The sequence below is a fragment of the Rhinopithecus bieti genome, unplaced genomic scaffold (genome assembly GCF_001698545.2).
Source record: "Rhinopithecus bieti isolate Rb0 unplaced genomic scaffold, ASM169854v2 scaffold_35903, whole genome shotgun sequence".
In the NCBI taxonomy this organism is placed as follows: domain Eukaryota; kingdom Metazoa; phylum Chordata; class Mammalia; order Primates; family Cercopithecidae; genus Rhinopithecus; species Rhinopithecus bieti.
The window spans coordinates 139,761-161,164 of record NW_016815549.1 but is presented as its reverse complement, the minus strand read 5'-3'; the positions used below and the strand labels follow the sequence as shown (position 1 = coordinate 161,164).

General features: G+C 53.4%; 1 protein-coding gene across 2 annotated transcripts in view; it reads left to right on the top strand.

Moving 5' to 3' along the window:
• SORCS2 (sortilin related VPS10 domain containing receptor 2) overlaps positions 1 to 21,404 on the top strand; it is a 579,194-nt gene that overhangs the window by 548,909 nt on the left and 8,881 nt on the right. For both annotated transcript variants that reach the window (XM_017853405.1, XM_017853404.1), the window contains exons 15-24: positions 99 to 219; positions 1,573 to 1,706; positions 2,519 to 2,647; positions 5,314 to 5,485; positions 11,259 to 11,445; positions 12,979 to 13,112; positions 14,585 to 14,708; positions 16,116 to 16,228; positions 17,325 to 17,450; positions 20,966 to 21,065. In XM_017853405.1, coding sequence (XP_017708894.1) covers positions 99 to 219; positions 1,573 to 1,706; positions 2,519 to 2,647; positions 5,314 to 5,485; positions 11,259 to 11,445; positions 12,979 to 13,112; positions 14,585 to 14,708; positions 16,116 to 16,228; positions 17,325 to 17,450; positions 20,966 to 21,065 — 1,340 coding nt within the window. The remainder of the gene's footprint in view (positions 1 to 98; positions 220 to 1,572; positions 1,707 to 2,518; positions 2,648 to 5,313; positions 5,486 to 11,258; positions 11,446 to 12,978; positions 13,113 to 14,584; positions 14,709 to 16,115; positions 16,229 to 17,324; positions 17,451 to 20,965; positions 21,066 to 21,404) is intronic.

The following is a 21,404-nucleotide window of genomic DNA, read 5'->3' as shown; positions in this document are numbered from 1 at the left end:
ACAGGTAGGAACAGAGTCCAGAGGGGACATGATTTGCACAGTAGGATGAGGCCTAATGAAGGTGGTTTTCTCTCCCTTCCCTCCTCTTCCCGCCACAGGGTCTTTGGCCACATCAGCTTCCGCTCCGACTGGGAGCTGGTCAAGGTGGACTTCCGGCCCTCATTCTCCAGGCAGTGTGGCGAGGAGGACTATAGCTCCTGGGACCTCTCCAACCTGCAGGTGGGCCGGGATGAGGCTGGGATCGGGCAGGTGGGGTGCACACTGCAAATGCAGGCCCACTCTGCCTGCCAAAGTCCTCCCCTGCAAGGCCGCAGGGTGCCTCCCCGCCTCCAAGAAGTCTTCAGGGAATCCCCAGCACCTTTAGATATCCAGGCCTCCTGTGGGCTTTTCTAGACCCTTCTCGGTCATGGAGCTACCTGGGCTGAGGGTCCTCAGCCACACCGGGGAGTGTGGGGCCACAGGCTCTACCCCAGCCCATGGAGTTCATTGTGCTTGGGGTTCAGGATGTTCAGGTCTTAGGAAGGTAACACAGGCCTGTACCATACATGACAGTGGGGTCTGGGTGTGGAGTGGGGTCTGGGGCGAGCCCACCCTGTAATCGAGACACATAACTGTTTCTATAGCAAATGTGTAATATGGACACTAAGCTGAGTATAAAGGCCATCAGTGCCCCCTCTGTGGTTCCAATCAGGCTGTGCTGCAGGCAGTGTGGTGGGGAAGCCTGGGATTTCAGAGTGTGGGGGCCTGGAACTGCTGGGGGGTGGGTGGCCCTGATGAAGAAATGACTTAATTGCACTTGTTAAAGCGTGGGGTTGAAGGCTTTACTCAGGGCCATCATGGTGGGTACAGGGACCCTCTCAAAGGAGAGACTGGGCTCAACTTGAATTCAGCATGGGCAAATGGGAGTTCAGAGCCAGGGTCAGTGGGTGGAAACTGACTAAGAGGAAACACCAGGCATCAGAGGATTTGACATCATCTGGGGGGCAGCAGGGGATGAGGAACCTATTGGATAGGGAGGGTGATCAGATATCGAGGATGGGCGGTGCTTGCCAAACTGCCTTAGCAGGGTGCATTGCTGAAGCTGGACTTCACAAGGAAGTGCTCAGATGGGCCTAGGAGGAGGTTTAGGAGCCTGAATACAGGCCCCGCCCCTATTACTGCCACAGCAGCTGTTGCAGGGAGATGGGGTGGGCCTGTCCTGTCCTGATTGTCCCCTGAGGACCCACTGTGTGCTGTGAGCCCTCAAGGCCGTGGCTCGGCCCAGCTCCTGCACAGCGCCTGAGGGGACAAGGGGAACCTCAAAAGGGCGGTACTTCCAGCAGCTCTGCGACCCTTCGGGCCCAGCCAGGGCTGCACACAGGAGGGGCTCAGTGAATGCCCGTGGGTTGGGATGAGAGGGAGGCTTCCCCAACTTGACCACAGACATGCCACGCCTCATTCTGGGCCTCAGTTTCCCCATCTGTAACCTGAGCCGTCAGCCATCTTCACGCTCTGGCAGGCTCAGCCGCACAAGCCCATGTAGAACAGTTAACCCGTCTCTGGCAGCTCCTCACCCTGATGTTCCTGCTGCAGGGCGACCGCTGCATCATGGGCCAGCAGAGAAGTTTCCGGAAGAGAAAGTCCACATCCTGGTGCATCAAGGGGAGGAGCTTCACCTCGGCGCTCACGTCCCGCGTGTGCGAGTGCCAGGACTCGGACTTCCTGTGGTGAGCGACGGGCTCCTCGCCGCAGGGCCTCAGGTGCTGCTTGAGCATCCTCACAGCATGGTGGCCGCTTCCCTCAGAGTGAGGGAGGAAGCCTCAGCACCTTCTATAACCTGGCGTGAGAGTCGCACACCACCACGTCTGCCTCATTTTATCTGTTAGAACCGAGTCACCAAGACCAGCCCACACTCCAGGAAGGAGCTTTAAGGAATTTGTGGTGCATTTTTAAACCCTCTCAGTGGCTGCTCACAGGCAGGAGGAGAAAGTGAGGAACAGGTCAGGGCATTTTGGGGACATACTGCACCCACCCCCGCCCTTCTCCATCCAGGGACTCTGCTGAAAGCCACCCGACCTGTCCCCTGTTGTTCTCAAAAGCTGCCTATGACTGCCCAGCGCCCACAGGACAATTTGGCTGACAGCTCACCCATCTGCCACCCACCTCACCCCTCCTCATCCTGCCCCCTGGCATTCCAGCCTCCTCCACCTGTGCTGGTGCTGCTCAGGCTAGGCCCTGCCAGCAGTGCCTCTCCCTCTCTTTCCCTACCTGTCTCTGTCCATCCTTTGAGATTTGCTCACTTCCTCCAGGCAGCCCTCCAGGTTTCTCTGAGTTCCCAGCATCCCTTTGCCTCTCTTGTTACCCTGTGTTGCCCTCTGGGATGGAGCTGTGGATGCTCCTTCATGTCCTCACAGATGGGTGCATAGCAGGCCCTTGGCATGAGGTTCCCTTCCCAGCTCCCCCAGATTCCACCCCAACCCTGGCTGACTCCTGTTCCCACCTGTGCCTGTCACCTACCACTGTTCTTCCCTCCTCCCAGCGACTACGGATTTGAGCGCTCCCCCTCTTCAGAGTCCAACACCAACAAGTGCTCTGCCAACTTCTGGTTTAATCCATTGTCCCCGCCTGACGACTGTGCCCTGGGCCAGACCTACACCAGCAGCCTTGGGTGAGTGTGGGTGCGGGCCTCTCCCTGCCTAAATCCCGGGGCCAGAGCTGCGGTGCAGTCCCGAAACCATGCTGGTGCCTGCAGCTCCCAAGTGGAGTCGGGGAAAGAGAGGTCAAAGTTGAGGATGCCCTGCACTCACAGCACAGAACCTGGCTGCGGGGCTCGTGTGAGTCACCAGACATCATGAGTGAATGACCTTAGCTCCCAGGCCAAAGGAGCCCATATGGTTCTCCCATCTGAGCCCATGTGGGCCAGTGCCAGGAGAAAGCTGCCTTGAGTTGGCTCCGGACAGAGAACAATAGACAGAAAAGGTCCAAGGCACCCGTGGCTCACGCCTGCTGCAGCACGTCTTCCCCTGGTCTTTCTGAGCCTCTGCAGTGCTAGGACCCTTCCCCATTTACCAGTGCCCAGTAAACCAGGCCCTCCCTGTTCACCAAGGCTTGGGTGCTGGAGGTGCTCCTGCTGCCTGCAGGTCTCAGCTTAAATGGCACTTCCTCCAGGAAGCCTTCCCTGACCACCCACCCCTGACCCTGAGCTTGCCTCTATCAGCACAAATCCCAGTTATTGTCATCACTCACCTAATTGTCCTCCTTGCTGAACTGTAAGCTCCACAACACACAGTAGGTGTTCCTTCAGTCTGTGGTGTGCTGAGCACAGGCTGTGCACGAAGAGACAGCATCACCAAATGCAAGCAGTTAGGATACTTTTCCTCCACCAGAGGCTGGGCATGTTGCTATGAAGGATTCGGTTCATGTAAAACGTTAGGTACATAAGAGCTGTGAGCCTTCATCTTTAGGAGGTCCCAAACATGCTCCATCAGGAAGTCCCAGTTTCCCCATTTCTCTTGGAGAACATTTTCAGACAGGAAGAGAAAAGCCCATGGGCTTGTCAGAAAATCTCCATTACTTTCCCTGAGGGAACATGAGGAAACAGGAGGTAGGACCAGAAATTGCAGGCTTTGGCCTCACCAGCCTATCTCCTGCCATCCACCCACCCATCCATGCATCACTCATTCATCCCCCATCTACCCATTTATCCACCCATCATCCAGTTAGCCATCATCTGTTCATTCATCTATCCATCCATTCATTCATCCATCCATTCATTCATCCATCCATCTTTCCATTCATCCTTCCATTCTCCCAGGCATTCAGCTACTGTCAATGCACCCCTCTATCCATCCATGTACCCATCCATCCATTCATCTATCCATCCACCATCCATCTATTCATTCACCATCCATCAATCCATCCATCCATCCATTCACCTATCCCTCTATCTACCCCATCAATTCATCCACTTATTCACCCACCCATCCATCCATCATCCATTCATCCACTTCGTACCCATCCATCCAGTCCACCATCTTATCTATCATTCACTCACCATTCCAGTCAATCCATCTGTCTACCCATGCACCCATGTATCATGAAACTGCAGTGGTTGCAGGGCTTGACAACAGGGACTCTTGTCTGAAGTGTCAGGGCCAGGACCTTGATCAAGGCAAAGGATTTCACCTCATACCATCTGCACACTGTAGGTGCCATGGGTGGGTAGCCCTTAGAGAAGGGTATTTTCTTTCAAAGCACTAATCAAATGGGCTTGTGCATGATCAACTTCTGAATGCTTATTTAATGGCAGAGCCATCTGTGAGAATTTGGCCCTGAGGGCAAGAGGGGGATCAGCCTTGGGGAGACAGGTACCCCCAGCACCTTGGCAGCAACGCTGCTTTCACAGGCTCATAGTGTAGCCTGAGGGAGTTTCACAAGTAGCAAGCTGGATGAGGCCACCCCTTTTAAGGGTGCCTAGGGCCCCTCTCCAGCCTCATGCCACACCTGCTCCCCCTCCAGGCTCAGCACCCACCCTGTCGCCTTTGCACATGCTGTTTCAATGGCCTGGGATGCTCTTTCTTCTCCTGCTCACCCTCCCAGTCTCAGCTGAAAGCCCCTTTGTCAGGGACCAGGTCCCCAGGGGTGCCCCAGCCAGCACCATCACAGCTGCGGCTTCACTCTGATGTGATCGGCTCAGGTCCGCCTCTGCCTCTCCACTATAGGGTCTGCTCTGCCCAGCATCTAGGGGCTGCATGCAAACACCCCCATTCCCAGTACCTGGCCCATAATAGATGCTCAGTAAATAGGTGTCTCATGAATGCGGCGATGAGTCACGAATCGCCCAATCCAGGTCTCTCAAGGGAACAGGGAGACGGAGTCCAGGAGGAGGAGTGTGTGTGCCCATGGTTACGGCCACACTGAGCCAGTGGCGAGGTGGAGGCAGGACCCCAGCCCCTCTCGGGCATTCTGTCCTCTACCTTTCTCGGAAAGACCATGAAATTCCAGCTGCTGCTTAAACACCCCTCTGCAGCATTAACAGGGCCGTTACTATTACTGTGAGTAACGTGATCAGACCACGGAGATGCCAGCACCTCCGAAGCACATCCTGCCACCATCGGTCCCTCCTCCTCTGAGCCTCAGTGTTCTCATCTCTGAAACGGGGCTGTAACAGCAATCGGGTGGAGTCAGGAGGTGGCTGGGAGTCAGCAAGTAGAGCCCTAGTGGTGGGAAGCCAAACGCCACCTGTGGGTGGCAAGCACATCCCTCCCCAGACTATGGGGCCTCATCCCTCGCCACCTGTCTGAAGTGGACCCTGACCCTCTCTTGTCAATCCAGGTACCGGAAAGTGGTGTCCAACGTGTGTGAGGGTGGGGTGGACCTGCAGCAGAGTCCGGCGCAGCTGCAGTGCCCCCTCACGCCGCCCCGGGGCCTGCAGGTCAGCATCCAAGGCGAGGCAGTGGCCGTGCGGCCTGGAGAGGATGTCCTGTTTGTGGTGCGGCAGGAGCAGGTGAGTGAGCACCTCCCAGCGGGCTCCCAGGACTGTCCCGCAGAGGCGGCTCCAACTGGGCACGCAGAGGGCATGGTGAAGGGTGTCTCCTCCGCCTAGAAGTGGCTCAGGGCATCGCCATCAGCCAGCCTGTCCAGACTGCAGGAGGCAGCAGGGGGCTGGCAATCTACTTCCTGGGTCCAGACCAGCATTTACCAGTGAAAGAGACATGAGAGACATGAAGGAGAATAGAGTAGGATGTAGGGGGTATCAGGGTCTCCGCAGAGCAGAAGGAGACGTGGTTTCACACATCGGAGGAGGGTGTGTGGTTACTGGCCTTGGTATAAAATGTATTCATTCCCGTGGGTGGCAATACATTTTTTAAGCCTGTAATTATATCGATTTAGTTAATTTGGGATCTTATGAAAACAGAAAGTTAAAACACTATTACTTATAATTACACAACCAAAAATAAATCCCGTGTGTGCATGGACAGATACAGATATAAATACTCACACAAACACAGATAGAAATTTCCTTCTAGCCTCCCAGGCTTGCTTTTTTTGCTTTAGAACAAGTGTTATATTTTCTTCTGATGTTAAAAATAATGAATGTTCATTGTAGAACATTTGGAAAACACACACAAAATATCAAGAGTATAAATAGCTCTCCAAAAGCCCCCCAGTCCTCCATGGTAACAACTGTTAGTTTTTTGTATTTCCTTCTAGTCTTTTTAAATTAATTTGTAACGTGCTTATTTTTCTGATTGTTGAATAAACTAATGCTCATTGTAGCAAATTTAAAAACAAAACCTAGAAAAATTTACAAGCATTGCAGAAAATTCAAGATGACAGAAAAGGGCAAAGGAGAGTTCGATGCCTCCGTGTCGCACCCGGAGGGTGAGTGCCTAGGACCCTGGGCGCTCTCCTGGCACGCAGCTTTCCTGGGCACTTGTTTCTTTGGTGAACGGTACGGGGGATGAAGCAAGTACAACGGTGTGTGTCCTGTTTAAATGTCCTTCAAAATAGGTGGGGTGAGATGTTGGTGACAAAGGTCTTTGGAGCTGGAAAGCAGGGAGCCTGGTCTAATGCAAACAGGGAAACTCCACCTCAAGTGGCATCCTCTTGCCAACCTGCTTTATAGCTAGGGAAACTGAGGCTCGGACAGCGCAGTCACTCTCCCAAGGCCACACGGAATGAGTGGCAGGGCTGGCATTGGGGTCCCTGGCCCCGAGACTCTACGTGGACAGAGACCAAGTTTGGGGCCCCCAGACCTGAGCCGTTCCCTGGTGCAGGTGCGGCTGCTGATGGAGATGGGCCCTGGGACCCACACTTCTCGGAGCCAGGGGCAGCCCTGGGGTGCCTCTGTTCCCAGCAGCATCTTGGGTAGGCAGGAGAACAGAGCTGCTGCCCCGCCTGTCCTGCCTGGACCCTCAGAGTGGACCCCGCTGCGGCTGCCCGTCCAGGGCCAACATCCAGGAAAAATGGCCCTCTGCTGCCCCCTAGAGCCTGGCGTCTCCGCAGTGCAGTCGCATCTGCAGTCTCTCTATGGGAGCCAGTCTACCACCTGCCCAGGGGGCCGGGACCCTGGCTGGGATGCTCTGCGGGCAGGAGCTGGAGTTAGTGGAAGCAAGGAGAGTGATCAAAAGATGCTCCTGGTGTGGAGAGTCAACCCCCACCCCACCATGCACCTACTGTCAGGAAGAGGCCACCCACTACGCTAGGGAAACGGGTGGGAGTGTGGGATCCAGGGTGGACGTACACACTCACTGGTACACACGCTCACACATACACACAAACTCACACACAGACACACATACGCTTACACGCTCATGTATTCACTCTCGAACTCGCAGACAGATTTGTATACACCCAAATATACACTCTCTCACACACATAGGCCAACCTACTCTTGCAAACAACACTGGGTTTAGGGGAGTCCGAGTTTTGTAAATATCTTAAGAATTAAAAAGAAGGTCTGATAGAGGCCCCAGGAATAAACCCATGTAAATATGTCCGAGGGATGTTTGAGGTTGGTGCAAAAACAACTCACTGAGCGGGAGGGCTTATTCATCCAATAATAATGAACCTCAACCTCAACCTCACGCCCGACAGAAAAATGAACTCAAAATTGCCTAGATTTAAATGTGGCATGTAAAAATCGTAAACCTTTTAGAAAAACCACAGGAGAGAATATCTAGGGCTAGAAGAAGAGTCCTCAGACTTCACACTCAAAGCCAGTCAAAAGGAAAGTTGATAAATTGGGCTTCCTCAGGATTAGCCACTTTCGCTCTGTGGGACAGCCATGTTAAGAAGATGAAAGGCAAGCTACAGAGTGAGAGAAAATATTTGCAAACCACGTATCCAACAAGGACCAGTACCTAGACTAGAGGAAGAACACTCAACAGCAAGGAAACAAACCATCCAGTTAGAAAATGAGCAGAAGAACTGAAAAGACGTTTCACCAGGAGAATGGACAGCTGACAGGTAAGCACACAAAAAGAGGGTCAACACCATCGGCCACCAGGGAAGCCCACAGCCAGACATCACTGCACACCTATCAGAATGACTGACATTAAAAACAGCGCCAACACAAAGTACTGGCGAAGATGCAGGGAAGGGCACTGGATCACTCATGCATAGCTGGGGAGACTGGAGAATGCCACAGGTGTTCTGGAAAACACTTCAGCAGTTTCTTAACGAACTCAACATGCAAGGAGCAGAGGACTGAGCACCTGCCCTCGTGGCGGTCATACCAGAGAAATGAAGACTTCTCTTCACACAAAAACCTGTATGTGTCTGTTTATAGCAGTGTCATTCATAAAGGCCAGAAACTCAAACCGCCCGGGGGTCCTGCAATGGGCGAATGTTTGCACAGGCTGGGGTGCACCCATGCTGAGATACCACACTGCAATGAGAAGGAATCCATTATTAATACCTGCAGCAGGGTCAGGCACAGTGTCTCACACCTGTGATCGCAACAGTTTGGGAGGCCGAGGTGGGTGGATCAGCTGAGGTCAGGAGTTCAAGACCAGCCTGGCCAATATGGTAAAACCCTGTCTCTACTAAAAATGCAAAACTTAGCCAGGTGTGGTGGTGCATGTCTGTAATCCCAGCTACTTGGGAGGCTGAGGCTCGAGAATCACTTGAACCTGGGAGTCGGAGGTTGTAGTGAGCCAAGATCCCACCACTGTACTCCAGCCTGGGCAACAGGGTGAGACACTGTCTAAAAAAAAAAAAAACAAACAAAAAGGCCGGGCGCGGTGGCTCACGCCTGTAATCCCAACACTTTGGGTGGCCGAGGCGGGTGGATCACGAGGTCAGGAGATCGAGACTCTCCTAGCTAACATGGTGAAACCCTGTCTCTACTAAAAATACAAAAAAATTAGCCGGACGTGGTGGCGGGTGCCTGTATTCCCAGCTCCTCGAGAGGCTGAGGCAGAAGAATGGCGTGAACCCGAGGGGTGGAGTTTGCAGTGAGCCAAGAACGCACCACTGCACTCCAGCCTGGGCGACAGAGCGAGACTCTGTCTCAAAAAAAAAAACAAAACAAAAATACGTGCAGCAACCTGGATGAGCCTCAAGTGGATTATGCCAAGTGAAAAAAGCCACTCCCACGTGATCCCCTGCTGTGCAACTTGTTCACATAACACTCTTCAAATACAGAAATGGAGAAAGAGAATAGAAATTATCAAAATTATAGAAATGGAGAAAGATTAGTGGTTACCATGGAGGTGGGCTAATGCAGGGAAGTGGGTGTGTCTGCAGAGGACACCCAGTGGGGTCCTAGTGGTGGCTGAATTGTCCTGTCTCCTTCCTGTGTCAATGTCAACCTCCTAGTTGTGATACTATCATTTGGCAAGATGTTAGCCTCGGGGAGAGCCGGGCACGGGGCACACGGGGTGGATCTGCATCATTCCGTACCACTACGTAGGAACCTACCATTATCTCAGAAGAAAATGTTTAATTTTTTAAGCACCAGTAATAATGATGGATCTAAATGAAATATACCAAGATGTGAATGGCAGGTATTATGGTGAGATTTCGTTTTTTTCTTTTATTTGCTATTTGTATTTTATATTATTTTCTACCTTGAGATATACTACCTTGTATTATAGTATATTATTATGGTATTTTATTTTCTACCTTGAGAATTTTGGTTAGGAGAAAAAAGGACAAGTTATTTTAACCAAGGAAAATGTTTAAGTAGTTAAATGTGCATCAGTGCAGCACTTAAAGGCAAAAACACAAGGCCCCGAGAGCTGGCGCCTCACCCAGGGTGAGCGGATCATGGGTCCTGACTCTGGGTCACACATGCCTTCTCCTTCCCAGGATTAGCACAGTAAACCCCTCCCTCCGTGGAAGCAGCTCAGACTCGAGCACTTTCCCTCATCCCCCCCCCCCCCAACCCTGAGAGGCTGCCTTTAAACAGAGAGAACCACAAACAGCGAGCAGCCTCCTGGCTCCTGGACTTTGGAGAGCCTCAGTCTTCTAACCTGTCAAATGGGGAGAACAGAGCACCCTGCACCCTTTTTCCTGGGGACCCCATAACAAATGACCTCATGCTGGGTGGCCTGAACGAATGCAAAGCTCCAAAGGACAATCCATTTTTACCTCCTCCATCTTCCGGGGCTCCCAGCACTCCTTGGCCCCTGGCAGAGTCACTCCCGCCTTTGCCTCCACCTCCACGCAGCCTCCATCTGTGCCCAAATCTCCCTCTCCTTTCTCTTACACAGATGCCTGTTGTTGGATTTAGGGCCCACCCTAATCCAGTATGACCTCATCTTAGCTAATGACACCTGTAAAGACCCTATTTCCGAATGGGGTCACATTCTGAGGTTCCTGGTAGACGTGAATTTTGGGGAGACACTAAGCAACCCAATTTACCATGTCTGGAGAAAGTTAAGTGAACAGAATTTACGTAAAAGTTTTCTATCAACTTTCAACATTTGGCTGGTATAAACTGAGAAGATGGCTAAGTGGTTAGTAATCATGCTGTTTCCTTCATCACCACTAGGAAATGGTTTCCTCCTGTCCCTGGTACTGATGAGGGAGGAAGAGGGAAGGGGAGGAGAGGAGGGAGGGAGGGAGGGAGAATGAGATCATGAGCCGTAAAGTCAAAGAAGTTCCTGTTTCCTTCACTCAATCCCCGACTCGGCGAGGAAAATGCTGTTATTGGGAGATGGAAGGAGATGGTGGAGAGGCCTCTGTGGGTGACTCGGTGCCGCACAGAGATGGCAGTTGGTGGGAGCTCTTCTCTGCACCCACCCTGCCCCATCTCAGCGTCACTCGTGGTACTGCATGGTCTGAGAAAGAGAAAATTAGGAACCGCAGTCTCCCAGAAGGGAAAATCCTGCTTGGTTTCCAGGCAGGCGGCTTAGGCACTTCCAGATGTATGCCTCTCCCCTGCCGGAACCCTCCACACTGTGGGAGGCCCCTCACCCTCCTGGCTCCATCGCTGGCACGGGCCTCAGAGGGTCTCCCTGGGGCCCTGACTGCCCCCTTGCTGCTCTCTGATGACACCCTTGGGCCTCTCCCTCTCCCTCTCTGCTGCTGGGTGATTGTTCTGAAATGCCCCTGGGCCACAGTCCCCTGGTTAACCAGCTGCCTTGGCCAGCCCCACACTCCAGGCAGAATCTCCAGGGCAGAACCAGGCCTGCTCCCCTGGGGTCCCCAGAGCCCACTCATTTCAAGGAAAAGAGGGCGGGAATGAATGAATGAGTGAGTGAATGAGCCACTCTGGCCCCTCAGCTTCAAGGCCCACTCCTGAGTGGCTACATGGTGTTTCCCTGCAGGGCGACGTCCTGACCACCAAGTACCAGGTGGACCTTGGGGACGGCTTCAAGGCCATGTACGTGAACCTTACACTGACCGGGGAGCCCATCCAGCACCGCTATGAGAGCCCCGGCATCTACCGCGTGTCCGTCAGGGCAGAGAACATGGCGGGCCACGATGAGGCAGTGCTCTTTGTCCAGGTCAACTGTAAGTTTATCGCCCCTTTGAGGCCAAGGGTCACTCCCTTTGAGACAGAGAAACTGGCTTTGGGGGAAACACAGGGACTCCCTCGGGACTGCTCTAGGTCCCTGGTACTCAGGACAGTGAACCCAAGGGCAGGGAGGCTGTGCTCAAACTCGCACCCCGATGACCCATACAATAGTAGGGCAGTGCTGGGAGCTGGCAGTGATGTTGATGATAGCGGTGGCAGTGGTGGTGGTGATGGTGGTAGTGGTGATACAGGTGGTGATGGTGGTGACGGTGGTGGTGATGATGGTGATAGCAGTGCTGGTGATGGTGGTGATGGTAGTCATGATGATTATAGTGGAGGTGGTAGTGATGATGGTGACATTGGTGGTGGTGTTGGTGATGGTGGTGATAATTGTGGTGAGGATGGTGATGATGGTAGTGATGGTGGTGGTGATGGTCGTGATGGCAGTGATGATGATGGTGGTGGTGATAATGGTGGCAGTGGTGGTGGTGATGGTGGTGATGGTGGTGATAGGGTGGTGGTGATGATGGTAACAGTAGTGGTAGTAATGGTGATGTTGGTGGTGATAGGGTAGTGGTGATGGTGATTGTGGTGATGTTGGTGATGGTGGTGGTGAGGATGGTGATGATGGTGATGGTGGTGATAGTGATGGTGGTGGTGGTGATGATGGTAACAGTAGTGGTAGTAATGGTGATGATGGTGGTGATAGGGTGGTGGTGTTGGTGATTGTGGTGGTGTTGGTGATGGTGGTGGTGAGGGCAGTGATGATAGTGGTGGTGGTGATAGGGTGGTGGTGATGATGGTAACAGTAGTGGTGGGGATAGATGGTGGTGGTGGTGATAGTAATGGCAGGATGGATGGTGGTGATGGTGGTGATGGTGATGGTGGTGGTGATGGTACTGGTGATGGTGATGGCAGTGATTATGGTGGTGGAGGTGGTAGTGATGATGGTGACAGGGGTGGTAGTTGTGATGGTGGTGGTAGTGATGCTGGTGGTGGTGGGGGTGGTGATAGTGGTGGTGGTGATGGTGATGGTGGTGGTGATGGCAGTGATGATGATGGTGGAAGTGGTGGTGATAATGGTGGCAATGGTGGTGGTGATGGTGATAATGGTAGTGGTGTTGGTGATAGTGATGGTGGTGATGGTGATGATGGTGGTGATAGGGTGGTGGTGATGATGGTAACAGTAGTGGTTGGGATAGATGGTGGTGGTGGTGATAGTAATGGCAGGATGGATGGTGGTGATGGTGGTGATGGTGATGGTGGTGGTCATGGTACTGGTGGTGGTGATGGCAGTGATTATGGTGGTGGAGGTGGTGGCGATAATGGTGACAGTGGTGGTAGTTATGGTGATGGTGGTGGTAGTGATGCTGGTGGTGTTGGTGATGGTGGTGATAGTGGTGGTGGTGACGGTGGGGGTGGTGATAGTGGTGGTAGTGATAGTGGTGGTAGCAATTAAGTTGCTTGTGACAGTGATCACTAAGTGGCCTCTGAAATGAAATAACTCTGGCCTTTTTGGGTCCCCACAGCCCCCCTGCAGGCCCTCTACCTGGAGGTGGTTCCTGTCATTGGCATCAACCAGGAGGTGAACCTCACAGCTGTGCTGCTTCCCTTGAACCCCAACCTCACTGTCTTCTACTGGTGGATCGGCCATAGCCTGCAGGTGCGCTGGCTGTGCCCCCACTCAGCCCTTCTTCCTGCCGGCTCCCCACAAGGTGCACAGTAAAGCAGAGCACGGCCCCAGGTTTTCAGCAGAAGGAACCAGTGTAGGGTGCACTCCTCACCTTTGGGCCCCTCCTGGGGCATTTGAGAGGGACACACCGCCCGTGGGTGCCTGTTCAGGGCCCATCTGCTCAATGGTGCCAGATGAGTCAGACTAGACCCTGCCTCTTCCTGGGAAAGAGATGGGAACATGGTGGCTGACTTGAGTTGGGGGTGGTAGAAGTGACGGGGACGGGTAGGTGGGCTGCATGAGAGCTCCTGGAAAGGAGAGCATTTGCAGTGAGAGGCTCAGGGAAGGCTTTACAGAAGAAGAGGTCAAGGGGCCTCAGAAGCCTCACTCAGAGGCCTGGGTTGTACCCTGTCTGCAGTGGGGAGCCACATATAGTCCTTGAGCAGGAGAGAGTCCAAATTAGCAGAATGCCTGGACTGGGGGCAAGACCCAGTGAGGGGTATCTTCCACTCATTCAGCAAACAGCCCAGCACCACCAGGAAGGAAGCCCCCTACCAGCAACTGACCACCCTGACACAGAGGTCCAGCAAGGGGAGGGGCTGTGGGCTCTGGATTATGTTTCTCTAGAATGGGGAGGGTCTGAGAAGGAGCTCAGGGTCTGGGTTCAAGTCTCGGCTCTGCCACTTCCAGCTGAATGCTCCATACATGTCACTTCACCTGGCAGAGCCTCCGCCTCCACATCCACACCTATGGGGGTGGCGTCTCCTGTCTCTGCGGCAACATGGCACTCCCCCCCCACCCCGCTGAGTGTGCACCATCCCCATGGCTGGGTCCTGAGCTGGGCACTGGCTTGGTGCCATGGATGACGGAGCCATGGCTCATCCACACAGCTGTGGCCATATGTGGGGATGGGAAGATCACATGGTCAGCGAGTGAAGGCCCTCCTAAATGCCTGTGGGGGGCGGGCCTGGAGAGCTGCGAGAAGGAAGGGGGGTGCTGGGATCTCATGTTCGTGCTGTGCTGGCTTATAACCGGGTGCCTACAAGGTCAGGGTTTCGAGACCAACCTGGCTAACATGGTGAAACCCTATCTCTACTAAAAATACAAAAATTAACCGGGCATGGTGGTACATATGTCTGTAGGCCCAGCTACATGGGAGGCTGAGGTGGGAGAATACTTGAACCCAGGAGGCGGAGGTTGCAGTGAGCCAAGATTGTGCCACTGTCCTCCAGCCTGGGCAAAAGAACAAGACTCCGTCTCAAAAAAAAAAAAAAAAAAAAGAACCAGCTGCCCGTCCCGTACCTCCCTGGGTGCTGCCACCACAGGACGTCCATAACAGGCCCATTTGCTGATGGGAACAAGGGGACAGCAATGCTCTCAGTGAGGCAGCAACCATAGGCCAGCGTCCCCCGTGGCCGCTGCCTCACTCAGCCAGACCCCTGAGCCCTGCTGTGTCCCTGCAGCCCCTCCTTTCCCTGGATAATTCTGTGACAACGCGGTTTTCGGACACGGGCGACGTGCGTGTGACGGTGCAGGCCGCCTGTGGGAACTCGGTGTTGCAGGACTCCAGGGTCCTCCGTGTGCTGGGTGAGTCCTTCCCAGGGTCTGGCAGCACGGCCTCTGCGTCTCTGCTACAGTCCAGGAGGCCAGGCCACATGGGTCTCATAAGCCATGAATTTGCTGGTCACCCTGGGTGGCCCTGAGGTGGGGAGGGAGGGGCTGGATAAACACAGCCCTGCCCTGGCTGTGTGGCCTGGGCAAAGTCTCCCAGTCTCTCTGGCCTCAGTTTCCCCGTCTGTAAAATAAATACTGATAAATCCTTTGTCCCAGGATACTCATGGGACACAACACACCAGGGAAAAGGTCACCCAGCAGCAAGACAGCCAGTTTTGGGCACGGGCTCTGCCTGCCTCCAGGGCCTCTGTCCTCTTGGCACCTCCGGCCAAGCCTGAGCATTGTCTCATAATTGCAGCTTAAAGAGGACTCCTGTTTGTAGAAGCACTGAGCCTCCTTTTCTGAATCTGCATCCTTATTTATCTGTGGGAGATATTTACAATACCAATTGGTCCTAAGACTGAAGGAGACCCCCCCCTTGTCAAGGAGGCAGATCTCATTGCCACCATCATTAAACCCTCGTTTTGCTTTAAGAACAGCCTCTACTGTGGACAGCAGCCATCAGTTAAATATTTAGTTGGACAAGTGTACAGAGGTTTGGGCTGCCTACACAGGCCCCTCATACCCTGGAGGAGGCTGCCCTTGGCTACTCTTCATTCATTGCTGGGCTGGGAGCTTTGCAAAGGCCATCACCACCCTCATTGTAAGATGTTGGGTTTGCAGTTCTCAAAGCTCTTGTCCCTTGAGTGCCTCAGCCCTGCACAGCCTCCTCCCACTTTACATGTGAGAAAACTGAGGCCTGAGAAGTAGAGATGTTAGAATGTAGCTCTGAGGCCCCTGATGACTTTAAAAATGGGCTCTGAGCCATGGACCATGGGAAATGTGGGAGAAGGAGAAGAAGACAGGGCCCCTGCTCACAAGGGACTCTTAATCTGCTGGGGGGACCAGCCAGTTGAAGTCCATGGGTCCCTGATGGGTGAGAGGCTGACCCCATAGGGTGTGTTCATCCTTGTGAGTCAAGGAGGCAAATCTCACAGAGCAGGCTCCGCGCACACCAGGCCTCCCTCCTGGGTCAGCGCGTCTTTGTCATCGTCACAGGCATCTTTGTCGCTGCTGTTATAAGATGGCAGCCAGTGACATGGGTCCTGTCTGGGACAGACCACCACTGCTGGCCTCCAGGGAAGGAGTTGGTTTCCAAATACAAAATCAGGGCTGCTCTCGGCCTGCTTGAGAAGATGATGGGACTGCTGGGCCCTGGGATCTGAATCAAGGGCCTCCTGGGACCATCCAGGGCATGTGGCTGCCCCTGATCCCCACCCTGGAGCCATCTGAGCCAGGCTGTTCAGGACTGACCAGTCTGCCTTCTCTGCCTCTTTCCAGATCAATTTCAGGTCGTGCCTCTGCAGTTTTCCAAGGAGCTGGATGCCTACAACCCCAACACGCCTGAGTGGAGGGAAGACGTGGGCCTGGTGGTCACCCGGCTGCTCTCCAAGGTGTCCACCCAGAGCTTGGAGCCTCCCCAGCCCTGCAGCGCTTCTGGCATCCAGAGACAAGGAGAGGCGGGTGGCACTGCCCCTGCACACGATGCTCTGGCCTTTGGGCTAGCTGGGGGTGTTGAAAGCTGTGGGTGGGGGGTAGGCAGCACTGCCCTCGTTCAGGGGGACCTGCAGCTGGAGCGCCACCTTACAGGGGAGGGACAGGCACCCTCCACGCACACAGTCCAGGGATCACCTGCCATTTGCGGGAGACCCCGCTGCCATCCTCCAGTGCTCCAGAGTCTCTTTAAAGCAATTTTCCTTCATTCACTGAACTTCTCTTCTGGGCCAGACACAAAACTGAGAGAAGGACCCAGTGTGCCCACTGCCCTCAGGGAGCTCCCGGGAGGCAGACATCAGGGTGGGCTGTAGCACGCCCACGGCCCTTGGCTCCCCTGTGAGAGAGGACCAGTCCTCTAGAGCCATCTGAGCCTGCCACAGGCTGAGGCCTCTGTAACTGGGCTCCTTCCTGTGAAGAATGCTGGTAAAAGGGTCCTGGGCACTGAAGGATGAATAGGGGTTTGCCAGATGGAAGTGTGTTGAACAGGACTTCCAGGAGGCAGAGGCACCTACATGAGCAGCACCTATGGGTTGAGAGCATTCTCTGTGGGTGTGCGGCCCTGGCTGGGCCTGGCGTGTTGGGGAGTGGGAAGGGAGAGGTGGCCAGAGTCAGTGGGGCCAGGTCACAGACCTGGAATGGTGTGGTCAAGAGCCTTGTCATGGAGGACATCAGCCAGGGAGGAAGGTGCTGGCTCGCTCTAGTCATGGTCTGAAGAATGGACTGAGGGCCAGGCCTGGCCAAGGGGAGGCCAGTGTGTGGGCACAGGGCCTGAAGAGCAGGGCTGAGGGCCCTGGGCAGCTGGGTGCAGGAGGTAGCTCAGGGCACCCTGGGACCCTGGAATGATCCCCATGCCATGCAGGGGTCAGGAATGGTCTGTGGAACAGGTGTCCAGGACTCAGGCCAAGAAGGGAGAGAGGGTATTTGTGGGGGCCCCAGGGTGAGGCAGGGGATGAGGAAGACAAGCGGACCAAAGTGGCTAAACTCTCCCCGCAGGAGACCAGCGTCCCTCAGGAGCTGCTGGTGACCGTGCTGAAGCCGGGGCTGCCCACTTTGGCCGACCTTTACGTGCTCCTGCCCCCTCCCAGGCCCACGAGGAAGAGGAGCCTCTCGAGTGATAAGGTATGTCCTGTGGCCATTGGACTCCCAGGTCCTCCCTGCGCAGCCCAGGGCTCGGGCCATTTACAACAAGCAGGGACATCTCAGTGGCTTATGGCATAAAGGTGTCTTTCTCGCTGCATCACAGTCTGACTCAGCGTGGCTAGACCTCATCCACCTGTGGCTACACCCTCTGGAAGTCGCACAGCCTCTAAGGTCACTGCAGCAGTGGTAGTTGGGGGGAGGGCACAGGCTGGACCACCTCCCAGGGGGACTCGCTCACTTCCTTTCCCATGTCATTGGCTGGAGATGGTCACATGGCCCCAGCCTGACTGCCAGGGGCACTGGGAAATGAGGGTAAGCACTGTCAGGGAGACACCCGAGGATGTGGATTTCAGGGCCGAGCAGAAGTCAGCCCCCATGCAGTTAGCAAATGTCTTTATTGCAAAGGACAGCTTCCAAATAGCCCTCATGGAGGGGATAAAAGACCTCCCATGTGACAGGTGTGGGAAGGGGACTCAAAGATGAACCAGAATCCCTTCACACCCACTAGGGTGGCTAAAATTAAAAAGCAGACAATTTCAAGTATTGACAAGGAAGCAGAGAACTTGGAACCTCTCACGTTGCTGGTGGAAAAGGTTCAGCTGCTGGACAAAACAGGCTGGAAGTTCCTCAATAAGTTATACCTAAGTTACCACATGACCCAGCAAGTCCACTTATGGGTATATACCCAAGAGAAGCAAAAACATACATCCACAGTACATGGATTCACAGCAGCATTACTCATCGCAGCCAAAAAGTGCTCATCAGCTGCTGAAGAAACAAATGGTGGTCCAACCTTACAATGGAATATTCTTTGACCACCAAAAGGAATGAAGCCCTTGACACCTCTGACAGCATGAACGAACCTTGAAAACATGATGCTAAGTGACAGAGGCCAGTTGCAAAAGACCACGTAGTGTGCGATTCCATTCACATTAAATGCCCAGAACAGGCAAATCCTTAGAGACAGAAATAGATGAATGGTTGCCAGGGGCTGGGGGAGAGTGCATGGGGAGTTGCTGCTAAGGCTAGGGGATTCTTTGGGAGAGGATGAAAATGTGCAGGAATTAGGTAGTGGTAATGCTTGCACAACTTAGGGAATATGCTAAAATGCATTAAATTGTACACTTTAAAAGAGTAAATGTTACTATCAGTTTCTAAAAATGAACCAGAAGCTCACATAGCCTGCACTGGTCATGGAGACCGACGTTCACTCAGGTGATCTGGAAGGCATGGCCAGCACAGGGGAAGGACAGTGCACACTCCAGCATGCCACCTGGTGCCACGTCCCATTTTACAGACGTGAGAAGTGTGGCTTGGTGAGGGCCACTGTCAGAAAGGACCAGAGGTGATCAAACAGCAGAAGCACTTCTACACACTAACAGCAAGCTACCTGGAAAAGAAATCAAAAAAACAATCCACTAACAATAGCATCAAAAATTAAAAGTAAAATAAACTACTTAGGAACAAATTGAACGAAGGATGTGAAAACTTGTGAAAACTTAGGAACAAATTGAACCAAGGAGGTGAAAAACTTGTGCACTAAAAGCCATAAAACACCAGTGAAAGAATTTGAAGAAGACACAAATTGATGGAAAGATATCCTGTGTTCGTGGATTAGAAGAATTTATATCATTAAGATGTCCGTACTACATAAAGTGATGTACAGATTTAATGCAAGGTCTATCAAAATTTCAATGACATTTTTCACAGAAATAGAAAAAAATCCTAAAATTTGTATGAAACCACGAAAGGCCTGAAATAGCCAAAGCCATTTTGAGCAAAAAGAAAAAAGCTGGAAGCATCACAGTCCCTGGCTTCAAAATGCACTACAAAATTACAGTAATCCAAACAGCATGGTACTGGCATAAAAACAGACACATAGACCCATGGAATAGAATAGAGAGCCCAGAAATAAATCCATACATGTACGGTCAATTGATTTTCAATAAAGCTGTGAAGAAGACACAATGGAGAAAAGAGAATATCTTCCATAAATATTGTTGGGAAACTGAATATTCACATGCAGAAGAATGCCATTAGATTCTTACACCCTCTACAACATCCAGCTCAGAGTGGATTAAAGACAAATGTAAGACCTGAATCTGTAAAAACACCAAAAGAAAACATAGTGAAAAACTATGCATCAGTTTGAGCAATGCTGTTTTGCAGATGATCCCAAAAGTACATGCAACAAAGGCAAAAACAGACAAACGGGATGATGTCAAACCAAGAGACCCTTGCACAGCCAGAGAAACTATCAGCGGAGTGAAGAGATGACCCACAGAATCAGAGAAAAGATTCATGAAGCATACCTCTGACAAGGGGTTCACATCCAGAATACGTAAGAAACCCAACTCCATAGCCAGAAAACAAGTGACCCGATTAAAAAACGGGCAAAGGAGCCAAGTAGACATTTCTCAAAGGGAGACACAAATGGCCAACAGGTATGTGAAAAACATGCTCACCATCTCGAATCGTCAGGGAAATGCTCATTAAAGCCACAGTGAGACATGGCCTCACACCTGTTAGAATGGCTATTGTCAAAATAGCAGAGCTGACCAGTGCTGTGAAAGGCGGCCGGGTCTCCGAGTTCACCTAGCCCTGGGTAATGACTCAGACCCAGGAAGTAGTGAGGAGGCCAGGAGAAAGTGAGAGGGGCAAGGAGGGAGCACTCCTCTGCGCCAGGCACCTCACACATTTGTCACCACGCAGACCCCGGAGGAGGATGCCCGTGGCCCACAAGGCTGACTGTCTTTTGGCCACTGCCCTCTCCAGCTATAGGTGCCCCTGACCCTGCATCCCTCACCCTACAACCCAGCACCACCTCCTGGGGTATCCCTCCCTCAGACAGGTGTTCTGATTCTCCTGCCCTGTCTCATTCTCTTCTTGGTCTTCCACCTCCAGGAAGCCTTCCCCTGACCACCACTGGGGGATGGAGCCTCCTGGAGCACCCCTGCGTTTCCCCAACTTGGCACACTCCGTGACCTGTATCTCTTTTACATTCCCAACTAAAACAAGAGCTCGTGAAGGGCAGAGCCATGTCTAGGTCACCTTTGTGTCCCGTCCATGGTTCTTGATGAAAGTTCCCTTGTGGGTGATTATTCCCACGGTACAAAGGAGGACACCGAGGCTCAGTGAGGCCAGGTGGCTCGCCCAGCCCCATGGCTCCAGAAGGTCCAAGCAGGACTCACACCTGTCCACCCAGCTCTCCCATCTCCCTCTGGTGGATCCCAGAGCCACCCCCCAACTCTCCCCTACCTCTGGTAGATCCCACCAGACCCCCCTCCCTCTCCCCACCCCTCTGGTGGATCCCAGCAGAACTTGCTCCCCTCCCCTCTGGTGGAGGACACCCCCTCACTCTTCTCCCGGTAGAAGACCCCCTCAACACGTGGAGACCCCTCACTCCCCTCCTGGAGGAGGACCCCATACCCCTCCCCTTTTGGCGGAGGACCTCCTCATGGAGGCCCCCCTCACTGTCCCCTCTGTGCTTGCAGAGGCTCGCCGCCATCCAGCAGGTGCTGAATGCACAGAAGATCAGCTTCCTCCTGCGAGGCGGAGTCCGAGTCCTGGTGGCCCTGAGGGACACAGGCACAGGTGAGCCATGGGGAGCTCCCCTGCAGAACAGGTGGAGGAGGCATCCAGGCCCTGGAGAAGGCATGTCCCTGCAGGGCCCTCAGGCAGATGGCCCGTATACTCCTCCTGGTGGGTGTTCGCCTCTGATGGAACTGAGAACCCACCCAGGTCAGACCCAGGGCCCCACTCTCCTCAGCGGATGTCCCATGGAGCACTGCTCTTACCTGACACCCACGCTTCGGGTCTCAGATCATCTCTGCCCCTTTCCTGACCCACAGAGCTGTCTCCTCGGTCATCAGTCATCCTTTTCCCCTTTGGGGCAAAAGCCTTTGCAGAAGCTGATGAGCTTTTCTCTGCTCT